General features: G+C 45.2%; 1 protein-coding gene across 1 annotated transcript in view; it reads left to right on the plus strand.

Annotated features, from left to right (window-relative positions):
• Window positions 1-21504, plus strand: part of SLIT3 (slit guidance ligand 3) — a 591933-nt gene that overhangs the window by 376404 nt on the left and 194025 nt on the right. The window contains exon 5 of the mRNA XM_038535455.1: window positions 19220-19291. Coding sequence (XP_038391383.1) covers window positions 19220-19291 — 72 coding nt within the window. The remainder of the gene's footprint in view (window positions 1-19219; window positions 19292-21504) is intronic.

Here is a 21504-nt window from a genome sequence, read left to right on the forward strand (position 1 = left end):
AAGTCAGTGAACTGTAAACAAGTGCAGATGAAGCCACACTTCAAGTCTTCATGGAGTACACTCTCCCCCAGAACTCTGACCATTTGTAAGTCTTCTGGAAGTGGTGTGAAAGGGCCAGAGCACTAGAAATAGGCACAAGGGGTTGAGAAGGCATTAGCCCTCTCTGCTGAGTGGCCAGACAAGGTATTGACCTTTGTGCCTCAGCTTCCTTGGAAGCAGCTCAAAATCTGTCAAAGTACACCAGGTTATTGGTTCGCCTGTCATGGTACCACCTCAGTGAGAGAAGCTCCAGTGTGATCTGTTTTGTCCATCAGGGTGCTACTGGAAACACCCACTGCACAGAACAATTCTGCACGTAAATAGCAGTCTAAAACCCACTAAACTAGTTTAAAACGTACTGGGAGGTGCTACCATGACTCTCTGATATTAAGGGGGGGGAGTAGGGAGGGATAGATAGTAGAGGTTGGGTCAGAGGCAATGCCCACAGGTGGAGGGGGAAGAGGATGGGGGGAGTGCTTAAGAAGGACCAGCAAGAGGGCAGTGGGCTCTAGCCAGCAGTGCTGCACAGCAGGGAAGACCCAAGTGCCCTTTGACCCCAGAGTCATTCATTCCATGCCCCCCACAAGCACCGCCTCTTTGCCTGGGCAGCTAGAATAAAAAATGAGGGACCAGAGAGCACACCCTAGCTTTCTGTGACATTGGGATTATGGAGCACAGCCTCAGCCCTCTGGTCTGGAAAACAGGATCCTGCCCCCCTGAACTCCAACCCAATGAAGTGCTGAGGCAAGATAGGTTTGTAACCTATCAGAAAATGCCAAAACAACTAAAGAAAATCTACAGAAGCAAGAACTCTGGATCTCCAGAGGCACGGGGTTCACACATACACCCCCACCCCCCACCCCCAGGAACCTTAGCCGTTTCTGAGTTACCTGCCCGTATGTGTGCAGACCTGGGGCTTGCTCCTCAATGCAGAGCTGAATGAGGAGGAGGTTTAGAATGACACAGTGACCGTCTGTGGCTTTTTGAGTGAAAATCCACATGTAAATGTGAATGTGTTAAAATATCAGTTATTTTTTTAATAAAAGAGCATCAAAAACAAAAAAGAGCATCAAGAAGACCTATTCCTGTCTGCTAGTTTAGTTTTGAGAGTCTCATCAGCATTCAGTAAAGAACTGTCACCTCCCCTGCTTAGGACCTCCAGTGGCTCTTCTTGTCCTGAGAGCATGTCCAGACCTGATCCCATCTGCCATCACCTCCTCTCTTCCCCACCGGCTTCCACTCGGTCACACTCAACCTTGGTCTGCTTCTCAAACCACACTGTCCCCCTCCTGGCAGGCTCTACGCTAGTGATTCTGGTATGTGTCAGCATTACCCAAAGGCTTGTTTAAAACTCAGGTGGCCAATATGCAGTGCTGGGACTTTGTTTAAATCTTGACTACCGACTTACTGTTAATTTCGTTAGGTGTAATAATGCCCAACGCTTAAATGTAAAGTCCTTATTGAGTAGAATACATACTGGAATACGCGCGCGCGTGTGTGTGTGTGTGTTTGTAAAATGATATGATGTCTGAGATTTGCTTTTAAACTACTCCAGAGGGGATCCCTGGGTGGCTCAGCAGTTTGGCGCCTGCCTTTGGCCCAGGGCGCGATCCTGGAGTCCCGGGATCGAGTTCTGTGTCCGGCTCCCAGCATGGAGCCTGCTTCTCCCCCTGCCTGTGTCTCTGTCTCTCTCTGTCTATCATGAATGAATAAATAAATAAATAAGTCTTTAAAAAATTAAAAAATAAACTACTCCAGAGAAAGAAAAAAAAGTGTGTATGTGGAAGGAAGTGGGTAAGGATAGATGAGATGAAATTAGCAAAATATTGATCCTTGCTCCAGTTTATTATAATAGTTTATTAATATAATAGTTTATTATACTATTCTCTCAACTTTTGTGTCTGTTTCTAAATTTCTACTAAAAAATTTTATTTCTTCAGGGAGGAAAAAAAAAAACCACAAATGGCTTTTCCATATCCCCAGAGTTTCCATTTTAGACTTTCGATTGCATCTGGGAATCTACATATCTAACAGGTTTCCAGCTAATTCTAATGCTGCCAGTCCAGAGACTGCACTTTGAGAACCACTGCACCAATCCCATCATTTCCTTTGCGTGATTCCTACACATCCATTCAAGCTTCACTCTTCCACCAGCTGCCCAGCATGGACAGAGCTGTCATATTATACGTGTTCCTATCATGCAAGCATCTTGCACTTCTTCATAACATCTAACTGAATTATAAATGCTCATCTGTACAACTGTTGAGTTATGTTTTTCTTCCCTACAGTCCTAAAAACTTCATGAACAAAGATCCTGTCCATCACTTACCCCGTGACTAGCATGTAGTAGATTCTCAATAAGTGTTTGATGGGTGGATGAATCTAGAAAGACTACCCATTTTAAATGCAGGCAGAGCATTAGGAGGGCTGTTCACATGTTGCAGGGAGAAAACAGAGGAGAGAGGGCACCTGCCCAGTTAGCCAGATCTGCCAGGTGCTCCCTGGCAACCAGGGAAAGTTCAACTACTGCACCCAGACCTCCCTGACATCCCATCCTTTTTATATAAAACAGAAACAACACGTGTAGAGGGCAGAAGCCTTCTCCACAGAATCAGGGTCCTGCATTCTTGCCCCAGGCTGTGTGATGTTGGGCAAGTTCTTTCTCTCCTGGGGTTTCTGTTTGCCATCTGTAAACCAAGAAGTTTCAATCTTCTAGCTCTAAAATGCATCGCAGATCATGGATTCTGTGCACAGACGTTTCATTCTGTTTAATATCCAATGGTGGTTAAGATATTTAGTCTTTTTCCCTAATGTTGGCCAGATCATGTCAGCAAAAGGGAATCAAACTGGGGGCAGGGGCGACTGGCTGGTTCTTGCTTCTCTCTGGAGCTTCTGTTTGGTGCCACCCTTCTCTAGCAACTGGCAGGATGTTGGCTGTGAAAGGATGGGAGGCCACAGATACAGCCCTCATATGCCAAAGCCTCAGGGGAATCAGCACAAATATTTGAGGGGCACCCACTTGTCATTCTGCTTTATTTAGGGCAACATTCAAACCAGTGGCCTGGCTGAGGTCTCAGGACTTGTGTATTTCAGATCAGCGCCCCCAAATAATCTCTATTCTCTCCTTTTTTTGCAATCCCAGTTTCAGATGGTAACTCTGCAACTACATCAGAATGCTCATAGCTTTGCTCGTTCTGCCTGGGACTAGTCGGGAGGAATCCACTACAGCATTATGAATGCTCCCTATCGTAACTGTCTTGCCTTCGCATTCTCTGTACATTTGTACTTGTCTAGAAGGTCTTCTCTTTGTGTTCCATCTTTGGGGACATAGACTACAGTTATATACAGATATAAATTGATTTAAAAAGCTGAATCCAAAAGAACATAAGAAGAGAGAAGCAAGAATCTTGGCTTCCTTTGCCACATTATTTAGTTAGAGAAAATAGGCTTTTAGCCTGGCTTTTACATAAGAGACTTAAAATACTTTTACCCAGATATTTTGATGTTCTGGTAATAGCTGCCTCAGTCATATTGCCTTTTAGCCTTTTGCCCTGTTTGGGGTTTTCTTGGTCAGGGCAGAGGGTGTGCCTTCCTGTCTGTGGGTGTACCAGGGAGTTCCAGTTGCAAATGATTGAAAAAGCAAGCTCTAAAGGACCAGAAGAAAGGGAGGGCGTTCGCAGGTTCAGTGATCTGAGGCTTAGAAAAGTTGATAAGAAGGATTAAAATTGAAAAATGAAAAAGACTCTTAAACCAATCCATTATAGGACCCATTACTTTATATATATATATTGTCCAAAATCACATGAATAAAGGGGAAAGAAAGGAAAGAAGAAAAAAACTGGCTTCAGTTCAGAATGTCAATTATGTTTTTTTTAATACTCTTTTTACAATTTATTTGACATTTTGAACAGTGGCCAGAAAAGCTATTATAACTATAAAACATATTCATTGGTATAAATCTCATTAGGTTGAGTGATTTAATTAAAGTATTGACATGCTTAATTGATACATGTAAGCCAAGACCATTTTCATATCTCATTTCCATATGCTTTCTGCTTTAAGAGAATCGAAGAGCTGGTACTTTAAAAAAAAAAAAAAAAGAAAGAAAGAAAGAAAAAGTCTCCCTCCATAAAAACTGCTATAGATTCATCAGTGCCTGACATCCCAGGGGCCACTTCCTGCCACTCTTCTTGATTCCGAGCCAGCTACTCCTCTAAGTGGCGCTGCTCAGAGGGAAGGTGATGTATACCCAGCTCGAGTGCCTGTCAGGCCCTCTTATGATCAATAGGAGAATATTTATATTAATAAAGCACCAAGTTAATTAAATAAAATGGTCCTCTGGGTAAACTTAAGATACTAGAGGATGGGCAGGGATCGATATAGTCTGCCATTTGAACATTAAGTATGTGCCTTGAAATTTTATGGAGCTTTTAAAAACTCGCTTCGTAATGTAAAAAGTTTGAGACCTCCGCAAGTTTCCTCTACCCAAACCTCTTGTGCCTGCCTTCTGGAGCTGAGAGAGGCAGGGACTGGGGTAGTTTGTTAGAGATGGGAGCTTGGGTGAAGCCCCACGGGTGGGGGGACTTTCCCCCTCGTTAGCTCTCCTTGGGTAGAGGGAGAGGCTGGCTTCCACAGACCAGGCTTGGGAGGGTAGCGGGGGGGGGGGGGGGGGGGGGGGGGGGGGGGGGGGGGATGTGTGTGGGGGAGGATGCCTGAGTTTATAGGGTCCAGGCAGTGAGGATGACACTTCCTTGTTTCCAGAGCGACCTCCCAAGTTGGATGTGAGAGAGACATGGGATCCCCTCCCTCCCTCCCTCTCTTGGTCCTCGGTCATCCAGAGAAAGCCCAAACCCCAACGCGAAGGATCTGTGGAGAGGAGTCTCTGTGGGCCAGCCTCACAGCTCCCTGCAGGGCTTCCACCTGACCCTTTGCCTCTTGCTATCCCTTGGCCCTTGTCCTCCCAACCCGGTTCCTTCTGGGTATTTGCACCTATGTCTATCCTTTGTCCCCTGTCTCACATCTGTGCACTTTCTCTGCATGTCTCGACCTTTTGTGATCTCTTCCAGGAAATAACTTTCTGTGCATGTGTGTTTCTCTGACTTTTGTTTTTCTTTTGTTTTCTCTGTTCTGTCTCACTGTCAGTCTCTTTTTGTTTTTGTGTCCCTGCCTGATTTTCCATTTTTCTTTTGCTGTTGTTCTCTCTGTCTCATCTATTTATCTCTGTCCATCTCTGCTGGGGTTCTCCTGCCCATCTGTCTACAGCTGACTTTAAAGATCACAGACTCAGCCCCTCCATACCAGCCCTCAGAGGCCGACTTTCTGGTTCCTTCTCCTTGCTCCTGGAGCAGCCCCCAGGGCAGGTCTGGGGACAGGAGAGAGGGCAGAGGCCCAGTGTATCTTGCCTTGAACAGCTAGGTCTGTCTGCAAAGGTGACTTTTACTTCCTAAAAGGTGACGTCATACTTGCTGTTTCCCTTTGTCCTCTCCCACAGACTGTGTCTTCTCATTTTCTTAGCTTTGACCCATAGCCATCTAACTCCAGGGGTGCACTATAGTCACCTTATTAATAATGACACTTCTATGAAACGTGAGCCACAAGACAGTTTGAACAGGGTAGGAAGGACAGCCAGGGAATTTACTTTAGTAGCAAATTCAACTCACCTTCCCACCTTGAGTGATCTCAGCCTCTCGTCTCGTGGCTGTTTCCTGCATGGCTCTGGGCCCCCGGGGAAGCTTCCATACCCCCGCTTCCTTTGGAAGGTGGAGGGCTACTTCGACTTGTCCTGAGTCCGTGCAGAGGCAGCTGGTCACCATCTAGCACTCAGCCCAGAGCCCCTTAAGGTTGAGGCCACACCCCCGTCTAAACCCTGCCTGGCTGGATCCTCCAGCTCTCCTACCAGTGGTCCCACCAGCTGCATCCGGCCCTCCTCCTTGTCCATCTTCTTTGTGGCACCCCCTGCTGACTTCTCTGTATAGCAGTTGCTATTGAACCCGCGGGTTCCAGCCAGCTTCTGAGGGGGTATACAGAGAGCTGTGGGGCTTTTAACTCTGTGCCCATCTTGACCACCCATTCCAGAGAGAGCCTGGGAAAATCCATGAGGTTGGGTCCCCCTGCAGGAGCCAGGGAAGCTTTGAGGCACCACAGGCTGAGTAGAACCCAGGTATTGGTTTCTTTGGTATTGAATTTGACCAGGAGGTGCTTCTTTACAATTTGAGTTCCAATGTAATATTCTCTGGGACAAGGAATTTGTGGGGATTTTGTCATCTTCCACTCATAGTTTTGAATGTAAGACTTGAACAGATATAGCACTCCTAATAATTGGTATTTACCAAGTGTTGATTATCAGCCAGGTAACATGGCTCTAAATTCATTAGCCATTTTATAATAATTCCATGGCAAGTTTACATCGTCCCCATTTTACAGATGAGGAAACTCAGGCTCGGGCCGGGTGATCTACTCATACAAAGCCACATAACTAGCAAGAGGCAAAGTCTGAATTCACACCGCAGTTTTCTGGGCTCCTGAGCCATGCTTCCAACAGTGTGTCTCACTGTCTCCTGGAGTTTTGACCATAGGCAAGACCTCTGGGGTCAGTTATGGAAGGGAGCTGAGTTACCAGGCCAAGTATGGCTCAGGCTATAGTTAACCAACAGAATGGAAAGGAAGGTGTTTCAGAAGGAGCTGCCCCTCTATCCCTCCTCTCTGCCCCCACATCCTGCTGTGGAGGTCCTACCCTCTTTGCCTGGAACAGATGAGTTTGTTGTATTGGGCATCCGACCAGTGGCAGCAGCCCCACATTTATCACGGCTTGTTTTCATCTCTGCAGTTCACTGGGTCCTCCCAGCACGCACCCCTTGTCTCCCACCTTTCAAGCTAAACGGCCAGAAGTAGGTCTACGATTAAACATTAGTGCTAACTTCAAACTTGGAGTCAGCCTATTGAACTGCATCCATGTTTACATAAATAAGCAAGAGAACAGCATCTATTCTGTTTTAGTCGATACCAGGACATCCACAGGTGTGAGTTATTAGCAATAGCTGTAATTGTCTTGAATGGAACAATAAATAGTGCAGGGGGTCACGAGGAGAAATGTTGTGCTATAGTATTAACAAAGCTTAGTGGTGTTCTCTGCTGTATGCTCCGTCCAACACTGGGCTTCGAGAAACTGGCCTTGTAACTCAGGGTGCTGAGCTCTTGCTCAATTGCTTTCTTGCTTGGGTGGAAGATAATTTTGAGCCTTTCTGAAGCCGCATTGATTTTATCAGTGGATGGCCCCAGGAAAGCATCTCACTTTCATCCCTGAGGTTTCACTTATTTAATGGGGTTCTGAAAAGTCACAAGAAAGAACAGGCATATACAAGCCCCATTTCCTTGAGCCACAGCTCTGCATTCCAGACTCCAGCCACTGGGCATAATCCCTCCCCACCCACCACTCACCCTGCCCCTAGGTGCTCACGTTCCTTCAGAGAAACTGAATGGACAGCAGAAGAGCCCCAGTGGCGTATCCTCCAGTGGAAGAAGGAGGAGTTGCTCAGTCCATAAAATGTTACTCTTAGCGTCAGGCACACACAGGGTACCCAGGAGGTGTTGAAAGGATCATGACCAAGTTGAATATTTAACGTTACAGGGATAGAAATCAGGAAACAAACAAACAAAAAAAGAAATCGGGAAACAGCTTCACCTGCTCCCAAATGACAGTGCCTTAGCCCATGGGTCTGCCTGTCTGCTTCCCACCTTCCCCAACTGGACTTCTTAATCCTCAGACTCCATGCAGGTTTCCACATCTCTTAGACCCTTTGGCAGAAAGGAGGATGATCACAGAGCAAATTATCACAGAGTAATCAAACCTTTCTCACTGCCAGTCATCTCCTTCTAACGTCTCCTATAGCTTGAGGCTAAAAGTATCTCCTTCGGTCCTGAAGTTTCATTATCTGTATTATCCTAGTCTCAATGAGTGCCAGAATTCAGAAATGGGGAGAGGAGGAGGAGGAGGAGGAGATGTTCTTGGAGATGTGGTTTTGTCACACAGCCCTTTTCTGGATCAAATTCATTTTCCAAATCTTTTGTATCCTCTCAGTCCAGGTTTAAATTCTGTTCCCCCCAAAAAACAAATTATTTGCTTGGCCTCCCTTCCTAGGTGAGTGCTCATTCCTACACTCCAGTGTGGCTCACTAAACCTTCTCAGAGACTTTATCTGCAGCTCCTTAGAACGCAAGCCTATTCTAGTGGCCTCAGTTCTCAGGCACCTCACTGTACCAGCGAGGAAGAGATAGAATGGTGGGGGAACAGGGGAAGAGCTCTTTATAATTTAAAGGGACAAACTGGACTTGAGGGTGGTGGGAATCCCCATAGCTTGAAACTTATTTTTGATCATCCATGAACCAGGCAATGACATGAAATCATTTTCATTTATTTTTAATCCATTCAACAAATATTTTTTAAGTGGTGTGTCAGGGCTTGTGCTCAGCAAAACTCATAATTTAATGAAGAAGCCGATGGAAACGTGGTCGTTTCCATCTAAGCTTGACCTTCCATCAGCACACAGGTTAGCCAACAAGCAATCTTTCTGGATGCAAACTCACTTCCACCTGTGCCTAAATCCCTAATTTGCCTTGAGCTTTTTGGTAAAGTCAGATTTAACAGTGCCCTGGATTAAAGGACCACCTTGGATGATCTGGCTTTTTTCTTTTTCTTTTCTTTTTTTTTTTTTTTTTTTTTTTTTGAGCTTTCTTTCTAAGACACCGTAAGAGAAACATGGACAAGAGATTAAATCAATCACAGGCACTCTTTCCTGACACCAACAGAAATGGGCCCAAGTGGTAACTGAAAATATAAATTTGGAATCCACCACAAAAAAACATGTTAGGAAGTACACTTCTCACCCCCTTAATTTTTGCTAATTGTACAAGCAGATCTTCACCCATGGGATATTGTGCCTCAGAACCTAGGCTATCAGGCCACCATCTGGGAGGCAAATGAAGGTGCCCGGGTCAGCAATTAATCATGAAGCAGCCCAAATGCACATACTTCATTTCAGAACAATTCCATAAACGCTCTCCCAACCCCTGCTTCCTCTCCCCCACCCCCCACCCGCTTGCAGGGTTTCATCTCCTAATTGCAAAAGCTTTTTGGCATGGGAATGTCTTTGTGAAGAAGAGAGGCCTCAATTTGGGCCATCTCTCTAAAGAAGACACGGGAACAAGGACGCTTCTCCAATTAATCAGCAAATGCTTGGCTCCAGCTTTAGGCCAGAGGATCGATTTACATAAAGCTATTCTCAAGATGAATTTGCCTCCCCCTCTTCTCCCCATGCATTCCCCTTGTCCAGCCAGCGTTAGACGTGCTACTGGATTTCAGATTGACAGTGTCAGCTACGACAATCAAATTAGGGATGAAAGCCTCAGAGGGCTGCCAAGGGAGAGGGTCGTAGAGAAAGGAGGGGGTAGGAACAGTGTGTCAGCCTGGGAGGAGGATGGATTTCACAGAAATGGGCTCACTCTTCCCAACTCTATTGGGCAGACACATACCTTCAAACAAAGGGGAAAAAAACGAAATCCCTGATCTTCATCCTTTTGAACCAGGTAGATACCAACCCCCCCACCCCCCGCCACACACACACACACACACACACACACACACCAAGATTGGGAAATTAAACCAAAAACATTTGATTGGGCCTAAAATTGGCAGAGGACTATCCTAAGCGCATAATTAGATCCTTAGGCTCAGATGATTTTTAGCGTCAGATTTCTGCCCACAATGTAAGAACACCGAAATCTCAGTTATACCCCCTGAAGCGTACTTGGTGGTGATGCACAAACTCTAGTTAGCATCCTGGTGATGTTTCCGAGGCCACCTAGTGAAGAAGAAAAGTCTGGACCAGAACAGAAGGCACAACTGGACTGATAACGAGAGCTCCCCCAATCCCGTCTAACCTAACTACCTTGTTGCTAATTTGTGATAATTCTAGGAATTAGTGAGCTGTTGAGAAGCTCAGCCTCTGTACCATTTGCATGGAGATGATCAGTCAGTTATAATGCTGTTTCATGAACACAAAGAGCCTTAGTTGGTCTTGCATATAATTCAATGAAGAAAGCTGGTTAACCCTGCCAGCCCTGGAAAGTTGGTTCAGAAAGACACAAATTAAATCCTCTGGCTGGAAAGAGATTCTCTGCTCAGAGGAGGGATGGCTGAATGACTGGGATATTTCAAGACCTGGCTTACTTCCTTAAATCCAAAGGTTTCTATCTTGAATGGCTCCCTTTCACATTTCCTATTGTTTACTGCCCCTCACCCAACCTCTGAGGAGTCCCACATTGGGCTCTTTTAGATTGGTTCCAATATCTAATACTCTTTTTCTCTCTTGATAATGAGTGGTCGTGGAACTACAACACCCGGCTCCTAGCCATATTCTTGAATTACACTGTCCAATATGACAGGTGCTAGCCATATGTGATTATTGAGCACTTGAAAGGGGGCTGGTCTGATTTGAGATGTATGTAAAATACATATCAGATTCTGAAGACTTGGTATAAAAAAGATTATAAAGTAGCTCATTAATATATTTTTATACTGATTACAATGTTAAAGTATTTTGGATACATTGGGTTAAGTAAAATACTGAAATTCTTTTCAACTGTTTAACTTTTTAATGCAGCTAATGGAACAGATTAAATTGCATGAGTGTCTCATGTTAGACTTCTATTGGAGAGTGCTGTCCTAGAATTAGATCACCTTTGGAGGGGTATTGGCCACAGTACCCTTCAGCCCTAGGCTGAAGTGTCCCATGGACCAGCATGGAGGGTTATTTGTTTTTAAGTGGGGGAAATTCATTGGGATGAGCCCTGTGTCTCCTAGCTCACCCCTCACTACTTTTGTGTCCACAGTCAGCCTGGTTTGCTCATTTCCTTTAGCCTGTGTGATCTAATGCATTTGAATTTGTGATTTCCAGAACATCTGCCCATAAAGAGACAGAAAGTAGGAGCCCCTGGGTGGCTCAGTGGTTGAGCATCTGCCTTTGGCTAAGGTCTAGATCCTGAGGTCCTGGGATCGAGTCCCACAAAAGGCTCCCCACAGGAAGCCTGCTTCTCCCTCTGCTTGTGCCTCTGCCTCTCTCTCTCTCTCTCTCACTCACTCCCTCTCTCCCCTCGTCTCATGAATAAATAAAATCTTAAAAAAAAAAAAAGTGTATGTTTGTGACTAATCAGGGGGCCAACCAACAACCCTAATCTTACTTGCAGCCCTCAGTCTCTCCATCAGAGGGACCTTAGCGCCATGATGCTCAGACACCAGACCTTCATCTGCTCTGGAGGGTCACAGCTCAAGATGGGCCTCCAGGCCCAGCTACTCATTACCTGTCCTCCAGCATTTTCTCCCCTCAACTGCAGCCCTCCTGGAAACCTGGGAAAACACTTGTCTGCGTGGCCCCACCCAGAATGCTCTAATCTGAGTCAGAGTCCTACCCTACAGGTTTAGTAGGGTCCAGGGGCAGAGTGCCTGGTTTCCTCCTGCTGAGTTGCTGGGGTCCAGGGAAGGGTATAACTATCCGTGGAGTAGACTTTTAGCCCCTCTAGTTCAGCCTCTAAGCTGGGCCCCTGGATGGCTTTGTCAGGCATGGATTAGATATTGTCACTCCATCCCCCTTCAGCCTTCTGTGACACTATCCCATAAGCATTTTGTCCAACACCAGCAGGATCACACCTGAGACACAAGAGGCCTTTGCATCTTGGACCCCAAATTTTCCCTAGACACTTAAAGTAGTAAGATGCTATATTTGTTAGCTTCATGCTAATAAAACGAAGATAGTGACTTGCATTTATGTACTGCATGAAGACTATAGAAAGCACTCGATTTTTCATTACTCTCGATGCTTATCCTGATTTCATGGAAGCACAAATGGAGGCTCAGAATTGAATTGATGTTCTTAAAGACACACAGCCCATTAAGTAGCGCAGCTGGGGTGTGAATTCACCTAATCTCATGTGCAAATCATCCTACCCATGCTCTCAACCTTCTTCATAGTTTACATTCCAGAGCCCATCCCCAGGATTTCTGACTCAGTAGCTCCGGGATGGGTCCTAGAAATCTTAATTTCTTTTTTTTTATTCTGGAAAATAGCACATATATAAAAGTCAAGCACAAATTATAGATGAACCTCCTTTGCACAAAGTGCTCCAAGGATTCATTCATGGCCAATCTTACTCCTATACTTCCACCCACTCTCCTTGCCAAACCCCCCCTTTCTACATTATTTTGAAGCAAAACCAGACATCATTTAATCCTTAATTACTTCAGTATGTATCTCTCAAAGATAAAGACCTGAATGAAGGGAAACATAACCTACAATGCCATTATCATATCTAAATTATTTTAAAAACCAGGGATCTGTGTTTTTTGAAACATCATCAGTAAATTCTGATTAGGTAGACCATGAGCCCCACTGCGAGAGCAGCTGCCTTGTGCCAGGCCAACTCTTTTTTTTTTTTTTTTTTAAGATTTTATTTATTCGAGAAAGAGAGAGAAGCAGAAACACAGGCAGAGGGAGAAGCAGGCTCCATGCAGAGCCTGATGTGGGACTCGATCCTGGGACTCCGGGATCAGGCCCTGGGCTGAAGGCAGGTGCTAAACCACTGAGCTACCCAGGATTCCCCAGGCAACACTTTTTTTTTTTTTTTAATTTATTCAGAGAGAGCGAGAGAGAGGCAGAGACAGGCAGAGGGAGAAGCAGGCTCCATGCAGGGAGCCCAACGGGACTAGACCCCGGGTCTCCAGGATCACACCCCGGGCTGCAGGCGGCGCTAAACCGCTGCGCCACCGGGGCTGCCCCCCAGGCCAACTCTTAACATCTTCAAACTGTCCTGATTTTATTAGGCTGTCCACTTTGAAAGACGAAACCAAAGTGCTTGATGAAACAAGACTGCAAGTCCCAGTGATTCAGATTGGCATCTTTCTTTCCCCCTTTTTAACCCTCCCTAAAAGCAAAATATTTTTGAGCCTGGAGTAAAACAAAGCTGAGTATTCTTTTCCTTGCTGGGTAGGAATGATCTGCAATGTAACTTTAGATACAGGGTTTCTACTTGTTGAGAAGGGAAAAAAAAAACAAACAGTGGGACTGTAGCTCTTACTTTAGGGGATGTCTAGATGTTTATTTTCCAATCAAATATAGGAAGAGTTCTGTTTATTTGTCAAAGGGAATGCAAGTCCATGGGGACAGAAAGTTGGTTCTGTTCACTTCTGTGTCTCAACATGTGACATAGAATAACACGTAGTAGGTGCTAAATTTCTATTTTGTTGTAAGAATCTGAGCTGACATTTAATCTGTCAATATTGAACATCTGAACAATATGACTAGGACTTTTCTAATGAGCTTGTCAGAAAAGGCAGAACGAAAGGGGCTCTTCCTTTCAGTAACTTTTGGCATCAAGGAAGCAAGCATGTAAACTGGTGCAATGAAATATTCAGAAACCAACTGGAGCAGTGGAAAATAATTTTTTTTGTCCCCCCATTGATACTTTGATTCTCTGGGTCCCTGAGATACGTGGCAATTTGTTCAGGAAATAATTCAGTCATTCCGTTATAATCTCCCTCGGACAAAGGATGCCATTGACTAGACACCCAGCTGGAGGTACCAGGGCTTCTTAGCTGGAACATATGCTTGGGGCTCACTTGCTTTTGACAGTGACCCAACTGCAGACATATAATCTTGTTTATTAAGGTAAATTGCCTACAGAAGAGATTTACTTTTTAAGATAAATCCTCCCTAAAGTCCACACTGTAAAATCCCCAGGAAATAATTTTTCCTGCATGTCTGTCCCTCCCACTGTATAAAATAAGGTGAGCAAGACAATATTTCTCTTTGGCTCCTAGAGTGGAATGATAATGTCACAGTTACTATGCATTGGAGTTGAGGCTCAGGGAAGCAGGGTTCAGCTTTTTAAAGACGACAGCAGTGACAGTACAAGAATTTTTAGATCCATGGATTATCCATTGGAAGTTTTTTAAATCCCTAAATGAGTTTTGATTGATACCTACTGCAACAACAGGCAGGTTTCCTCCTACTAGGCAGTGACTGGGAAAGAAATTTTAATACATACTCAGGCCAAAGAGAATCAGAGTGGTAATCCACTGCCCTGATCTCAAATCCAATAATGGTACCAAGTAGAAATGCTTTTAGATCATCCCCTCTTTTAGTTTAGCTAATCAAAAATTGATGGATTTTTTTGTTGTGGTTGTTACTAAAAAGGGTACCTGATTGGTCTCAGTGCAAAGGGGTCTGGGGAGGTAGACAAAGAAAGTATGAGATTGAGTTGTTCCAATTTCCTCTGGTCACTAAGCTTACCCCTGTGACCTCTTGGTCCCAGTCCTGGATATGTCATCTTTCATGAGTGATTTTTTTTTTTTAATCTTCTGAGAACTTCCTGAATCAGGAGAACTGTCCTTGAAGCCTTTTTATGTGTGCTTTGGGTTGGATCCCTTGGGTCTCTTTACTGACACTGGCTCCCATCTCCTGCTTCTTCAGATTTTATGGATAAAAATCACGACTAGGAACCTCTTCAGGAATCTGTCCATGAGTTGCTGGAGTCACCTTGTTCAGACTTATGGAGAACAGGCAGAGCCAGGCAATTCCTATTTTTCTTGGGTGGTCTCTAATCAAGGACTATTTGATGCAAGGCTCTAAAGGCCCAGATCCCTTGGTTAGAGACAAGAACTCCCAGGGTATGGGGCTAAGGCTAAGACTTTTCCTAACTGATCTTTATTTCCCTTCTTGATCCTGCTTCCTGCATCCCTTACTGGTCTCTCCCAGGAGCACTTTATAAATCCATCATTTGGTTAAGTGTCAGCTTCTTTGAGAGCCCAATCTGAGAAAGATCTATTCTCCTGAATCAAGCTCTCCTCTCTCATTCAAAAGATTCTAGAATCAAGCATGGATACTCCAATCTAGATGATAGATGAGGGAAACTTTGATCCCTCCCCCAGATTTTATGGAAAGAATATTAGCCACATTTATGTGTTCTATTCTTTGCACAGTTATAGACATATGTCCTGAAGAGGGTCATAAAGGATGTGTTTAGCTAAATAAAATGCAGGACTAAATGGGCAGAAAATCCAAGAAATAACTGCAGCTGTTTGGTGAATGCCTACAGGGTTCAAGGGGCTGTGCAAGACACACATATATTAACTCCTTTTATCCCCATGGTTAGCCTAGGAGGTCAGAGAAGCCCCCACTGTAAAGATGGGGAAACTGAGGCATAAAGCATTTCAGTAGTTTGCATGATCATAAGCTAAGTGGCTTGCCGCCCCTACCCCCGCAGAAACAAGAATTCTCCAAGGTTGGGTGAGTTTCCAAGCCCCATCTTGTACCTTTGGAATAATTCAAGATTGACATCTAGGAGCAAATGCCACCCCTCACAAACTGCCATCTAACACAGACAAGACTTCCTGGTAGCATGAATGTGACCAAGACGAGTGCATTGTCCCTACCAGAGCAAAGAGGAGACTACTTTCCTGCTTCCTGCCTTGCCATCTTTCCTGGTAAACATAGGGTGGGCTGGGGTGGGGGTGAAGGTGGAGACTGTCATTCACTGCTGCTCTTAGAACAAAGCATGCCTGACATTGCAGGGAGAGCCCTGGGAAGCATTTGAAAGCTCCACTGGAACTAGACAACCTTTCAATCCATTTATCAAAGTGTCTGCAGTTCCTGTTTCAAGGTAGATGAAGCAATAATAAATTTGTGAAGAAAGTTAATCTGTGTCCAAAGCATTTTAGTAAATTAAAAAGGGGGGGGGGGAGTTGGCTGGAAGGGGGATATATTGGTTCTTGCCAACTCCTATTTGACTTACTGTCTCCTTAATAAGTCCTCTTTGGTCTTGTGTTTTTGGATGGAATAATCCGTCGGTTAATCATTTTCCGGAAGCAGGAAAATGCACTTTAGCTAATGCAGTTCTCCTTTCTTTCAGAGTTCTAATTATTTAAAAAGGCATCCCAATCCGTGGCCCTACTTCCCAACCAAGAAAGCATTTCCCACCAGCCATCTTCCTTTACTTCCCCCAGAAAATTTCAGCACGTCCCATATTCTCACCGTGCTCCAGCCTCATACTTTTCATCTAATGTGTTTTAAAAAGAAAAAAGAAAAGTTCCCTTTTCCTGGCTACTTCTGAGCATTTTCCCTCAGGAAGGGCAAGGCACTAATCCCCCCGGCAAGCAACTGGCCGGAACTAGGCTCTTGGGCACTCCAGATAGATTTTGTTATTTTTATTTAAATGTCAGCTGAAAATGGTGGCTCTTGTCTCTCTCAAGGGTAGTGCTTAGCACTAGCTCCATGCTCTGGCATCACGCTGAGATAAACACGCTATTAGGAGCCTTCACAAAGGCCTCGAGATAATTGTGAAGGGACAGTTACCGAAAATGAAGCACCCAGCCCTGAACCCTCCTCCACGCCCCATCAGTAACACCATTAAAGCTGTCAGTTTTTCAGCCCGCTGGAGGTATTTATGAAATCAATATACAATCCTGCAGATGGATGGCAGAGGTATTGTTAGCTGGAGAACAGAGGCTCAATGGAAAATAAAATTAATAAAATTTACAAGCGGATTGTCATGGGGAACAGATAAATTCCCTACAATCCACTGTTTTGCTCAGTTGTGGCAGGAGGAAAGCCTTGGGAGGGAGGTGGAAAGAAAGCTGTGTTTTAAACTGAGTCCCTTAAACTAGATAGGAGCGAGACTGGGTATACCTCCAGCGACAAAATAGCGACTAGAAACCCCAGTGGCCGCCCCATGCAATTGCAGGGTTTTTGCCTGTGTGATTACTTTTGTGGGATGTTTCCCAGCAGCTGGGCCAGATTTTTCTGCTAAAAAGCTCCTCTCCTCTCATCATCCCACCATATTACAAGCCAGAACCTTCGTACAATTGTTATCTCTTCAGTATGTTTGGGGCACCTTAAAAATAAAGGGTTAATACACTATGGAATATGTGCCTGTTTTCCTGGCTTCCAGGCATGGTTGTAAACTGACTAGTCCAAACCTCTCTCCTGTTTGTTCCCCCTGCCCCTGATTTTGATCATTAGCCGTTGACCAGAAGTGTGTCCCAACCTGTTTCCCAGAGCAGCCAAAGATAGCAGCCAAGCGCGGGTGGATAGGAGCAGGGGCTTGCTGTCCTAGACATCAGCCTGTGCTTGGCAGAAAAGACTAGGCCCATTGTGGTTGCTGGAGACTTGGGTTATAACCCAGATGCCTGGTGGAAATTACATTAGTCAGATGACAGGACCTGCGCCCTCTTCTCCTGGAGTCTGATGGAGAGCAGAGGAGTGACCTTGGTGACCCTGCCTGACCTCTACTGTCACCGTGGGCTTTGTTCAGTGCCCTGACTCCAGGCCGGAGCCCTGCTCATTGAATCAGGCCCAGCCAGGGGAGTCTGCAAACAGGGCTCCGTGTGCATCTAAATTTACTTATGCCGGTTGCAGACAGAGGAAACTGGATTTGAGATGGGAAGCACCGTGTTATTCAGCCCCAGAAGCCACTGATAGTCGTATCTACACCCTACCCCAAATCCGAGCCTTGCCTTGGGGCTTAACCACAACCCGGGATGATCCCCAAGTGTCTAAAGTTCCAGCCAGCTGCTTAGAATGTGCAACTCCTCTCAGCAGGTGAGAACAGAAAAGTGAAGTCTCTCCTCTGCTTTCTGTTTCTCCTCCTGGTTCTTCACACAGTGTTCATTAGACAGCCTAAATGTCAGTGGACGATGGTTGTCTGACTGCTCTTTCCAAATATATGTGGAGTCCTCTTTAGCTTTTGATTAGGTTCCTGTGGAAAATCAGTGTGGGAGAGGATCCATTGGTACAGTCTGCCTCTGGGAGAGCTTGGCAGTTAAAGACGTTTACCCTGTGACCCAGTGTGTTCTTCTTATAGGAAGCAACTCAACAATTACCCTCAAATTGTGTGGGGAGGAAAACTCATCCTAGCCTTCCTTAAATGACAAATACCAACAGCGTGTGATCCTATAGCCCTGTATACAGTTGGGTGATATACAGTGATTTAAATGTTGTCAGACATGTACTGTTAATGACATGAACAGATGTTCTCAAGATAATAAGTGAAAAAGAGTTTATGACTGACTATATACTATGAGATCATATTGGTGAAATTTATACTTATTGCTCCTAATTCGTAACAATGGTTATGGTCTGGGTAGGTAATTTTTTACCTTAATATCTAATGGGTTTTGTGTTATTTTTTAAATAATTGAGATATATATCTGTGTGTGTGTGTGTGTGTGTATATATATATATATATAAATTGATGTGTGTGTGTGTGTAGACACACACAGGTTATGATTGATTATTCATTGAGATTCCAAGCAAGTTTTAGGCATGAATGAAAACAAGTGCTTATGTATGGTTTGGGGAGGAGGGGACAGAAAAAACTGCATGGGTCTTAGGAAAGAAAACTGAGGTTTTGGAGATTGTTAAAGAGGACCCTAACACAAGACCTGGGTTTGAGCCAGCTTCAACACCTGACAGTTTGTCCTTTACCTTTCTTCCTCAAAACACGTTAGCACTGCTTAACACTAGATGAGGTGCCAGTGAGACCCCCATTTTGGACGAGTTTGTGGAAATGCAAATTGAAGTCATCATGCGTGTCACTAAGCCGATCCAGGAGGTCCCCAGAGGTGGGGGGTGGGGGGTGCGGTCTGGGGCTCTAGAATAAACGGAGGTGGTCATCCCCCATCAGAAAATCAGGATAACTAGGCTCCCTCCCAATCCCAGATGACAAAGGCAGAGAGTCCCTAAGAGATGGGAGACTGAGTGGTGTTGACCCTGCAGTGGGGGAGGGATGACATGGGGGAGGGGGGCAAGGGGTCTCTCTGGGAGGTGGCAAAACAGAGAATTGGGTGCGGTGTGCACAACAAATAACCCAGCGTCTTGGCTCGTGGCCTGGAGGTGCGAGACCACCCACAGCGCCCGCCCTGGAGGCGAGCTGCTCCGCCTGGTAACCATTCCAGCAAAGGCCATCACTAGAGAACAATGTGAAGGCTTGTAGCAGCCTGGGGCCTGAGACTGAACAGTCCCTCCAACACTCCTGGCCGCAGAGGCAGCCTGCGAGGGGTTTTGTTGTCCTAATGAGATGCAGATAAAGCCGGGCCTTGGTCCTTAATGCAGTGTGCCTCTTCTCTTCCTGTTTAGAGATCTGAGCGAAAACCAGATCCTGGGGATCCCAAGGAAGGCGTTCCGTGGCATCACCAACGTGAAGAACTTGTAAGTGATGGTTGGTTTTTGTTTGTTTGTTTGTTTGTTTGATTCTCTTCAGATGTGGCTTTCTGGCCAAAACAGGGGTGAGGGACAGGACAGGAAGATGGTATCATCATTCTGTGCGCCGCCTCGGTTGCAGGTGCCTTTGAGACAGATTGAGGGATGTGCTTGAGCGGTTTCCAGGGAACACACGTCGGATGCCATGACAGCTCCCCAGAATCCTGTTCCTCTCTGGTTTTGAGCCCCAGTGTGAACATGAGAGTCCCAGACCTCGGTCAGAACCTGGCCCTGCAGTAGCTCTGTGGCCTGGGGCTTGACTCAGCTACTCCCAAGATCGTTATTTTCCATAAAATGGGGATGATGGGCTGGTGTGGGTGCTGATGTAAATGAGAAAGTGTGCTTCATACATAGTAAGTGTTCAATAAATGGGAGGCTTGATGATGGTGGCGAAGATCATGACAGCGAAGAGGTCACTGTTGTTAATAGGATCTTGTGATAGGGTATGTCCACTTGTATCCCAGGATTGTGGGAGACAGAGCCACCACCGCTCATTGCACTAGGTGCTTGGTTTTGGGAGGTATTCTTAGTTTTATCTTGAAGTAATTATTGATTCACAGGAAGTTTCAAAAATAGTGGCTAGATCCAAGTGCCCTTTACCCCAGTTTCCTCCCAGTGGTAACAGCTTCCATAACTAGCATGGTATCAAAACCAGGAAACTGCCATTGGTACAATCCACAGATGTCATTCTTGAGATTTCAGAGTATTACACTCATTTGTGTGTGTACACCATGTGCAGTTTTGTGTAACTTTATCACATGCAGATTGCTGTGCCCATTGATACGATCTGTGCAGAACTATTCTATCACTGTTTTTTTGACTTGCCAAATAACCTTCACCATTTTTATCCTGGCCTCCACTGTTTGCTGTTTAACAGGCCCTTAACTTTCACGAGGACTTAATTTCCTCCCATACCAGTGTCCATGTGTTCAGAACGTGTGTTGGGAGAGGGACACAGAAGGAAGTCTGGTTTGTCTGGGTACGCACTTCTGTCCACTAGCCTCCTTCCTAGGCTCATGCTCAACTTGACAAGTCTTGAAAGAGGTTTCTTTAAAACAACTTTAGCTATCAGTTTTCCTTATAAGGACTACAGGGATATTAGTGTCGGGGGGAAACTGATGATGGCTTCCAGATACAGGCTGTCTGCTTCCCTCTGTTGCTGAGAACTTAGGGGGAAGCTTTTGGTGTTTAACGTGCAAAGCACACAAGAGGGCAGAGGTATCTTGAGGTGAAGGGACCTAGGGCAGAGAGGACTTTGCAAAGGGATCCCACACAGGAAGCTGCCCACTGCTTCATCTGGGGGGTGTTTGCTCAGAAGCAGGAGAGGGTAGGGTGGAGCAGACAAAGCCATGGAGAATGTGACTCAAGATTGTACATATAAACCAAAACTAAGAGGTTGTGTTAATTTGCATCCCAGGAAGGTAAGGCAAGAGGAGAGCTTAGAGATCCTCTAAAACCCCACAAGTCAACAGGGAGAAAATTGAGGACCAGAGAAGAGCAGTGACTAACTCAAGGTCAACCAGCTTCTTAAGATGGCTGATCCCCAAATTAACATTTTTACATATATAAAGTAGTATATCTGTCCTATCTCATGCCTCTAATTTTAAGTGGGCCAGTTAACAATAAAACACTGCAGTGGTATATAAGCAGGGCTGTGTAATTACCAACTGCATTTCTGGTTCTCAAGAAAGTGATTAAATCTCATAGTGGTACATGATAGTTGCTGAATTGGGGGCAGGGCTTGTTGTTTTCCTGTAATATCTCTAACTCCACAAAGGCCTCAGGAGCTCAGAGATTCAAGATTCTGCAAACGTGGACTCCTGACTCAGTCAGGAACAACTGTCATCCCCCTACTTCTGCAGGCCATGCAAATGCATGTTACTCAAAGGCCAGTATTCAGGGAGGATATCCTCTTGTTTTTTTTTATACCCAGTGTCAGCATGTGGTCCTGGGGTGAGAGGAGAGGGAAGCAGACTCACAGCTTAAAGGATGAATTGGCTAACAGAACTAAAGGGGGGTTGATTACTTTACACTGGGAATCACTTCCTTCAGCATGCATTCGTTAGGCAGAACCTATAAAGCCCAGAAGTATTATTCATATTTTCGGGCAGCTTACAGTAAAACTGGGGACAAGAAACACATGTGTATAAGAGAATAGTTAG

Source organism: Canis lupus, chromosome 4 (genome assembly GCF_011100685.1).
Source record: "Canis lupus familiaris isolate Mischka breed German Shepherd chromosome 4, alternate assembly UU_Cfam_GSD_1.0, whole genome shotgun sequence".
NCBI lineage: Eukaryota > Metazoa > Chordata > Mammalia > Carnivora > Canidae > Canis > Canis lupus.